Consider the following 10138-nt stretch of genomic DNA (forward strand, 5'->3'; position numbering starts at 1 on the left):
TAATAAGAGAAATTGACAGATCATACTGGGACTCACTATATAAATCATTTAAATATGTTATTTTAAATGTTGCATTTCATGTATTTTACTATAATCTATGTTCTGTGTAGATTTTCTTCTAGTAAGCCCAGTACTGGGAATGGGCAATTTTGTTTAATTTTTGTAATCTGAGTTGTGAAAGAACAAGTTAATCAAGCCAATAAACTATAATAAAAAATAAATAAATTTGTTTATTTTTTATTAAATCCAACTTGAGCCAGATTGCTTTTCATATTGCTCACAATAGTTAAAATAACTAATCTTGCAATGAAAGGAAACAAAAATGGAAACAACATTATGAAACATAATTAAAAACAAACAAACAAACAAAAAGCAGTCTTATCTTTAGTTTATAAGTGTTTATAAACTGTTTGGTGAGATGATCGTCTGTGTGTGTGCAGGAGTTCAGTAGAAGCAGCTCTGCAAGGCTATGTGTGTGTCATTGTGTGTGTTGAGGAGAAAGTCAGTGTGGAGGTTTTTGTTTAGAATGTGTTTCATATGACTAAGAGTTAGAATGGACAATTTAATACATCATTATAGTTAAATAAGATATTAGCTTTTTGGAAGACACATCTATAAATGAAAGCCAATGAGCCCCTTTAAGTCTATCTGACTTAAAAAGGAGATTTTTGGCTGACAAATGCAGAATGGGCCTCAGAAAGGACTCTTTAGATGTATATATGTACATATCTTTATATGTAAATATACTGAATTTATGAGCTACTGTGGGATTATAGATGAATGATAAATATGAGCTTCCTTTTAGAGATCTTTAGGCAAAATAATTGAATAACTATAAAATAAGATAATAGAGGAAAGAAATAAATAAATATGGGCGTTATTGAGAGGAAAACTTTTATTTAGTAGGATATCTTATGAGACCTAAGAAAGACTTTCCAAACAGAAACAGAGTTGTTTGTGTCTCTTGGCCAGGACTCCCTTGGAAAAGATGTTTTAATCGCAATGGGACTTCCTGGTTAAATAAAGGTTAAATTAAAAAAAAAAAAGTGTGTGTGTGTGTGTCAGCATGTGAGTGGGCATCTGCCTAGGGACAGCTAAAGTCCTACTGAAATTTTAGAAGGACCTCCCAAGCAGGATGCCAATAGCCAATTGTTTTTCCCAAAGGGGGAGGAAAGTCTTACCCCCTCGCTTCTCAATGTTCAAAGGGGAAGTGTCCTGCTTCTTCCTTTTTTTAAGATAGATGAGACATGATAAGTAAAATTATTATTTTTGGTTCATTTTGAGAGTTTGAGGTTTTCCTGAATATGCTTCTTTGTACAGCAAAACCATTCAGAAAACAAACATTATAAGTGTTTGTTTTAGGGAAGTTGCCTGCAGACACACCCACATAATTTACTTAAAATTATGTCTGACCTCATCTGAACTTGACATTTCCCAAAGAATACTAACCAACTGTTCATAACGGAGAAAGTTCTATAACAAGCGGCATCTTCCATTAGCTGTTCTCAATAACAGATACTATTAGTTCATAGTGATAAAGAGACATCCTTTATTGAGTGCTTGGTTTGGCTTTCACAACACTCATAAAGTCAAAATACAGAACGCCTGAAATGTTCTCAGAGCAGAAGGTAGTGATGTTCATCAATGAGAGAAAGCAGGATGAGATACATAAAAAACCAGCAGATTGAATATCTGTGAGTCTGATAACAGTTTGTAGCTGTTGATAGCTGTCAGTCAGAATAAGAGTGTTGTGACAGCTGAGTTTAGTATAGAGCTGTCTCATGAGCTCAGGTTGAGCAGCGAACTAGCTGAGCAGTGACTTAATTATCTCTGAACGCAGAGTGGAGATCAAGTCACAGAATGATTATTTTAAAGCAGCTTGCTTATTAGGTGTCTCTGTAAAGTAGACATATATTGGGAACATTTGGGGAGATTATTTGCAACTCAGAACACTTAGATAGGATGAAGAAGAAATCTCTTCATTTGGTTCTGATAAGAGGTTGTTCAAGAACAACGAGAGGAGGAAATTTCATTAAGAATTCTATGACAGTTTAGGTTATGAAGAGGTTAGAGTTATGAAGTCATAAACAGAGTAATAGTTAAACCCATCTGTGAGAAACATTAGACTTTAACAGAGGAGTAAAATTTGTAAAAGAAAGAAGGTTACAATGCAAATAATGTAACCATAAAAAGAAAATATATTTTAAAAAGGAAGTTTCAAAATAACAGTGTTTGGCTATGAAGTTGTTCTATTTTCCCATATAGTGGCGTAGTGAGACTGAAGACTATAGGAATAAAGAAGCTGACATTTTTAAAGTTGATAGAATATAATAAGAGTAAGGTAATAGGAACATATTGGGTTAATAAGATATTACTATGATAATGATGAGAACTGTGTGTGATTAGCAGTCACTTAAAGGAGAAAATTGGTTTACACTCACTTTTAGTTAATTATATCAGTGAAATGGACCACTTATACCACATTACTTGACGGGATAGTGGTTGCTTTAACAAGTGAGGGAATAAATGAAAATAATAGGGAGCATTTATAGCAAGCAGAATGATACCACATGTTTATTAAACAATTTACTTCAGCTCTGCAGTTCAGGACATCTAACTCATGCTGGAGACAAATGTTTTATGGTGCAAAGCAATGCATGCAAATTAGTGTTGTTCATAATGTTTTATAGTTTTCAATTTAGAAGTCAGCAGTCTGTTGGTTAGATGAAGCATTTTGGTCAATTGCAGTTATAAGAAGTCACATAAATAAAAGGGGACATAAGGGGGTCTGAAGAGGGTTGATGACCCTTGTTAATGTTTTATTCACAAGAAAAAGAGTGAAATAAAGAAGAAAAGAAAAAGATAATTTAAGATCAAGATTCAAGCTTTTTTTTTGTCAGTTTCTGTGGTATCTGAGTACATACACAGAAATTAAAAAGGATGTTTCTCTCCATCCCATGGTGCAAAAAATACAAAGAATAATTTAAAGAAAAGAAAAACAGTGTAAAACACACAATTAGGTGATTCTGTGGCAACAGCAGCCTCATTTTTTTCTTTTTTTTTTTTAATAGTGCAATTTCTGTGTTCAGTAAGTGTTGAGGAGGGTTCAGAGTTCAAAGTTTCTGGAGGCCGAGGAAGGAGGTGGTAGGGAGGAAAGAGTGTTCAACTTACTGACAGACTGATGGTCGAAGCTGTTTAAAAGTCTGGTATAGCAGGCTTGGATGCTCCGATACCTTCTTCCAGAAGGCAGGAAGCTAAACAGGCTGTGCAAGGGGTGGCTGGAGTCCCTCATAATGCTGACTGCTTTGCAGGTCAGGAGGGTGTTATAAGGGGCCAGGAGAGGAGGAAGTGTGACACCAATGATCTTCCCCACTGTGTTCACTATGTGCTGCAGTGTTTTTCTGCTCTGTTCTGTGCAGCTCCCGAACCACACAGTGACACAGCTGATCAGGATGCTCTCAATGGTGCCTCAGTAAAAGGTGCACATAATGGGTGAGGGGGCTCTCACTCTATTCTATTCTATTCTATTCTATTCTATTCTATTCTATTCTATTCTATTCTATTCTATTCTATCACAAGATCACAATTTCATTGAACAATGTCAACTTGGGTATAAGTGCACACAGCTTATTCAGTTCTTGGTTGAGCCAAAGAGCTGGACAAATCTTTCTAACTCATTCTGTTGAGTAGAAGAGTTCAGCTACTGAGTCTTTAGCTTGCTTTTAAAAGTGGATAAGGACAGAGTTAGGCCGATCGTTCCACCACCGGGGGACAACAGAGGAGAAGAGTCTAGCTACTGATTTTGTGCCACATTGTGGTGGGAGCACTAGGCGCCTTTCAGTGGGAGAGCATTACTGTTGAGAGGGAGTGTACCTCTGGATTAAGCAGTGGAGGTAGACAGGAGCTATTTGGGTTATTGTTTTGTAAGCCAGAAGCAGCGCTTTGAATTTGATGCGTGCTGCATCCTCATCTGGCGACAGACAGCAGCTCAAATTGTTGCAGTGGCAACTTACAGCAGCGCTTCCTGTAGCTGCCACAACCTGCTGCGAGTCTCCAAAGCTTTCCAGAGCTGCTGGAGTTGTTGAGAAGCCAGGATAATAGTGCTAACGGCTTGGACTGATATGGTTCAGGACCATCTTGTTGTTGTGTAGCTGAGGAGATTCAGGAGGGGAAAAGTCTTCCACCTCAAAAACCGCTGTGGCGTAGTGCTTTGTGAATCTCGCTTTCCATAGCGGCTGCTGAGGTGCTGTCTGTCAATCTTTTCTGCCTGTACATTTTGTCCTGACCACTCTCTGCTCCCGATGATCCCAACCCTTGCAGTTTCAGGCATTTTTCCAAATTTGGCAGTGGGTGGAGTTATGCAAACAAAAGTTTTGGTCCGACAAATTGGATTCAATCAAACCATATTGTCAAGTCATACGTGGTTTAATTTAAAATAGTCTTGTAATTTTTGATGTCATTGTCACTATGCTTCACTTTATTGTTTAATATCACAAAATTCAGGATCCTCAGCTTTTTATATTTACATTTAATAAAAAGAAATTTCACTTCAGCAATTTTATTAGTTCTAATGAGTTTCAGCAGTAGTTCCCAATCTGGGGTCTGGGGTCCCCGAGGCTTTGAACATTCAGAGCTATAGACATTGTCCTTATCTTATGGGAAAAAGTAAGGCTATATGTTTTCATTTAATGTTGGCTCTATCAAAGGACAGGACTCACTCAGAATACATTATTTATGGTGGGAATCTCACTTTCAAAGCATAAAACCAAGCAATGTGTGGGGCCATATCTGGACATATGTATGAAAACAATTATTATTTTCAAGGTAATTATGTAAATGCATGTTTTATTTGTGCTTTGAACGTGATCTATGAAGTTACAACAATGAGTTCCTTTACAAGTTGTACAGTAGTGTGGTGGCTACCACATCGCCCTACAACAAAAAAGTTAAAAAACACAAAGCCTTGGGGCTTTGTGTTTTCTTCAGGTACTCCAGCTTCCCCCAACAGTCCAAAATCATGCATTCATGCTAGGTTAATCATAATAATAATAATAATAATAATGAGATAGGGTCAAGCCTCCTGTTGCCCTGCATTGTAAAAAGCAGATTTAGACATTGAATGGATGGAGTCTGCTAACTACATGTTGTTACATTATTAACCTGCTGCTGCCATCTGCTGTTCAATTGTCCAACTTGCTCCTTTTTACATGTGGCTAAACAAATGTTTGATGATAGCTTTTTTTTTTTTTTTACTTGTAAAAGACAAGACAATATGTGTAGACTGAGAAAGAAAATGAAGGAAAAGAAACATAAAGGTGCAACTCACATATATATTTCAGTGGCTTTAAAAGAAAAAATGTAATATTTTATTGCTATGAAAATGTAAACATGTTTTTCACTTGTTATCATGCTGGTGATACTGGTTCAGATTTTATATGGTGCAAACATTCCCCGAAATAAAATGACCCATGTTTTTTGAGAGTTCTGATATTATGGTGTGATTTTCATTTTTTAGTCTTATGTTGATATACCTTTATGCAATTGTAGTATTAAGCAGCAAGGTTGATCTGTTTATTAAAATTAATACCATAAAAAGAGCAAATATATGTGTAATAGTTTTACAACTTTATTTAAAATATCTCACTGTATCTATTGTGAATTATGTTACCTAGAATGCTTAACATTTAAAAGTATTAATTTGGCATCAGCTCTTTCTCCTACAATTTTAGAAATATTACATCGACCTATAAAGAAAAAGAAAAAGTATTCAGTCTGTCCTATAAAATGGGTGCATGCTCTTTTATGATTTAATACCTCGACCCATAATAGCTTTCTTTGTGTTCCTTTCTGGTCTCAGCAAGATTATGTAACATTTGGGTCCAAACAGCGCCAACAAGAGACCAAAACTAGAAGCCAGAATGGCAAATACCTCCACTGCATCTGCATATTTGCCTGGTGAGCTGATATAAGCAGGAACAAAGGCCACCCACACAGCACAGAAGATCAGCATGCTGAATGTGATGAGTTTGGCTTCGTTGAAGTTATCTGGAAGATTCCTTCCCATAAATGCTAACAGAAAGCTAAGAAGAGCCAATAAGCCAATGTATCCAAGTAATACAGCAAAACCAATAGTGGACCCAACTACACACTCATAAACTATCTTGTCATCATAATATTGAGTGTTTTTATAAGGGGTTGGTGAGGAAGAGACAAGCCAAGCAGTGCAGATGGCTGCTTGAATAGAAGTAAGAACTAAAACTGTTCCTCTCTGCTGCATTGCACCAAACCACTTGAGATTGGCTCCACCTCCTGGCTTGGATGATTTGAACACAGCCAACACCACCATGGTTTTAACCAGGATGCACGATACACAAAGCACAAAGCTGATCCCGAATGCTGCATGTCTCAGTTGGCACGTCCACAGTCTGGGTCGTCCGATGAAAAGCAGTGAACACAGGAAACACAGTTTGAGTGACACTAAGAGCTGAAAGCTCAGTTCTGAGTTGTTGGCTCGTACTATAGGTGTTCTGCGATGATAAGTGAAGATTCCCAGGACAACAGCACAAATACATGTTCCCAGTAAAGATGCAGCCGTCAAGCAGATACCCAGGGGCTCCTGATAAGAGAGGAACTCAGTTTTTTTAGGAACACAGTAGTCACGCTGAGGGCTGGACCAGAAGTCTTCTGGACAACTGATGCACTCTAAGGAGTCTAACAAAAAGGGGAGACAGTGTGACATATACTGCATGCTAAAACAAAACAAAACAAAAAAAAAAACAAAAAAAAAAAACAAACAAACAAACAAACAAACAAACAAACCATACTGTCATAAAAATAAGTTAGATGGATACCCACTGGTTATATTTATAATCTTTCCCTCCGAACAAGGGATGCAGTCAAAACAGCACTCAGGTTCCCCCTTCCTTCTCACCATGCGAGTACCTGGTAGACAGTTCTCACTGCACACTGAGCGAGGAGGCTATGGGAGGAAAAAAGATTCTGTTATTTTAGCATTTTTTACCCTTCTAAGATGAAATATAAAAGAGGAAAAACAATAGGATATAACCTTTTTTGATTCCGAATTCCAGAAGATCTTGTCTTCATCAATGATAAGTTCTTCACCTTTGAATTCTGATATTTTAACTTCTCCCACATTTTGAATTTCAGTTCTTCCATCAGGGAGCCACAACCAGTTCATAACATCATATATTGGTAAAGCATCACCTTTCGCATCAAATGATACTCGATCCCCAAATGATGTAGTGAAGTTCACTTTTTCCAGATAATACACAAGCTAAGAAAGAAAAAAAAAAAAAAAACATAAACTAAGCAATAATTTGAGTGATGTCAAATAGCTTCTTATTGATATCTTGCAAAACATTTTTTAATAAATCCTTCTGTCAGTTCATAATCCATTTGAAAACTTTGCGTTTCATCCTGCAGGCTAAACTAGTGAAAAGCAGGATTCAGTCACATAATCAGAGGGAGCATAGTGTACCTGCCATGGCTGAAGTGTTTGCAAAGTGGCACATGTGTGCTCACTAAAAGGCCCTCTCCCTTGCTCACACCGCAGCACATCATTAAGGGCATATGCCAATGCATACACAGCTTTGTACACATTGTAGTCAGGCCTGAGATTAGAAACATCCAAAAACTCAGTCTCCACAGCCTCTAGATCTTCTTCTCCAGTGCACAATGTTCCCCCAGCTTCCACCCAGTCTAATGAAGGTGGTGCAAATCTACACTGAAATGTGAATTCCCAGAACTGGTTTACCTGTAATACATGCAAAACTCTACCTTGTCAGTGATACTTGTCTTTTGACTGTTTTTCACTGATACAAAAAAGATCAGCTTATGCTGGTAAAACTCACAATGCTATTTTCATAGCTGTTGTTATGAAGGAGGTCAGGACGAGTTTGCCGCAGAAAGTCCCTGAGGCCTGGTATTTCCCCTCGGCGAATAGCAATCCCCAGTGTTCCACCCAAGTATGGCATGAGATGAGGGGTCTGAAGCACGGCAGCAGCTGTCCAGGCTTCACTAGCCATCCACTGCAGACCCGTCATATTTTGTCTTACCACCTGTGCATTTACCAAATGTATACTCTTAGATTTCCAAGCCACTAGATTACTGCATAAATCAATTACAAAAGGCTGATTCCCTGATTTTACCCTTTTACAGGTAAAATGTATGTTTTTCCTCTGAGAAATTATGGGTATTTTTTAGAACTGGAGCATACAATAAATTTTCTGACTATAAAACCAAGACCAACCTCCTCCATGAGATTAATGATTTGACTCTCATGTGCAAACACAATAACCACACGGGCGGTGGATTTCTTCATCACATCCACAATCCTCTTCAATTCAGTTGTGTCTTTCTCCCATGGCAAGACCTCTAAGTAAGCCAGGCAGCCTGCACCAGACAGACTGAGATCTGTTTGGAAGGATCGGGCAGCATGGAGTCCATAATCATCATCACTGATCAGCAAACCAGCCCAAGTCCAGCCAAAATGTTTTAGAATCTGAATCATAGCGCGCACCTAAGTGAGCACAGAGTGAGGAATAAGTGGAGTTCAGGAGCAAAATATATTTATTTATATAGTTTGGTCAGTTTTGTTTTCTATTTTACAATTCAGTTGATAACAAAAGTGTGTGACTAGTCAAACAGAAAATTTCATTCTGTATAATATTTCTTATTTTAAGGTTTATACCTGGAAAGCATCACTTGGGATTGTCCTAAAGAACGATGGAAACTTCTCCCGGTCACTCAGGCAAGAGCATGTGGCAAAATAACTCACCTGTGAAGCAGAAACACACACACTTTGCATTGCTAAAAATATTAAAATCTTTTATCACTAAATATAGTATAGTATCACTTTTATACACTTGACATTTAAAAGTTTTAAAGTTTAAATGAAATCATTCAAGGAATTATTAGATGGTAAAATGAAAAACTTACCATAGGTACTCTGTACAAACCTAAGACACTAGAGATGGCTATAGAGCGTGTTGATGAAGAATCACCTACGATCCCAACAATTGGAGGGTTTCCCACACAGGTCTTATTTAATGTAATTTGCTCCTCTTGACCATTGAGTAATGCCAGTGCTGCACGGAATCCCACTCCAAGAGTGAGACAGTTATCAAACAGACTGTATCCCAGAGTCACATTTGGAAGCAGGTTGACGTTTCTGTTGATCTCATCAATGGCAAAAGTCATGGTCTGGACCTGCCTAAATCCTAGAACATCAAAACTAAGAGAAAGTACTTTACTGTTTAACACAGAAAAATGTAACCAAGCCAACTGCACAGAACAATCATTGTTACAAAATAAATTAAGTAAATTGCCTAAAAATGTTTTAAATGTCTGCAAACAAACATTGACTAATTTGAAGGTATGATATCAGTTTTGCAGCTGTTCTGTCAGTTCCAGATTTCTCCCAGATTCTTATATTTGCTGTGACCCTAACACACTCACCCATTGCAGGTTAGTTGTTGTGGCTTGGAGGTAAAAGATAGGTCGGGAAAGGTGGAAAAGAAGTGAATTTGAAACAGTCCCCCCAGAACCACGTCTCCTGCCTTGTGCATCCCATTTAGATGAAACTGTCCCTGTAACTCACAGGTGGAGGAGAAGTGAGAGGAGGATGCAGTGGAAGAAAAAGCATACTCAAACAACACAAGCATGAGCAGGCTTGTGTGTAAAATAGGCCACATGACTTTCACCTGGTTGCCCTCTTCTCTGAGTCCAGTTTATGTTTAGTTGTCCCACTTTTATTGGTTTGCAGTCTTGTTTCATCTTACACCCATTAGAGAAAAAAGAACTGTGGGCAGGGCCTAACATGCATTTCATTTCACAATGATTTTGCATGAAAGTAGAATGACTACAGATGTTAGAATATTACAATGAAATAAATTATCCACTAGATGGTAGCAGCACACCGAGACAGCTGTGACTGCAATGTTTGATAAAGGTTTTTCCAACGATTATGGTTGGTCTCAGTGCTGCAATTGATGTTCCCTAATTGGAAAAAGTACAATGTATTTATTACTAAAATCATATATGGCAAAAATGGGTTGAAGGGATCCCAACACTGTTGTTGGGGCAGTTAGCCCCTGGTAGGGTAGCTAAGGCAGACTGG

The 10138-nt window shown here is 37.8% G+C and overlaps 1 protein-coding gene across 1 annotated transcript; it reads right to left on the reverse strand.

Annotated features, from left to right (window-relative positions):
- Positions 1-5444: 5444 nt before the first annotated feature.
- LOC121645375 (extracellular calcium-sensing receptor-like) lies at positions 5445-9715 on the reverse strand. Its single transcript, XM_041993792.1, has 9 exons — positions 9478-9715; positions 8959-9253; positions 8711-8797; positions 8270-8539; positions 7872-8078; positions 7499-7774; positions 7067-7294; positions 6856-6979; positions 5445-6711 (listed from the first exon to the last, which is right to left on the reverse strand). Exons 1-9 carry the CDS (start codon positions 9711-9713, stop codon positions 5801-5803), a joined length of 2634 nt encoding a protein of 877 aa, XP_041849726.1. The 5' UTR covers positions 9714-9715; the 3' UTR covers positions 5445-5800.
- Positions 9716-10138: the final 423 nt, after the last annotated feature.

This window comes from Melanotaenia boesemani, chromosome 9 (genome assembly GCF_017639745.1).
Source record: "Melanotaenia boesemani isolate fMelBoe1 chromosome 9, fMelBoe1.pri, whole genome shotgun sequence".
Classification (NCBI taxonomy): domain Eukaryota; kingdom Metazoa; phylum Chordata; class Actinopteri; order Atheriniformes; family Melanotaeniidae; genus Melanotaenia; species Melanotaenia boesemani.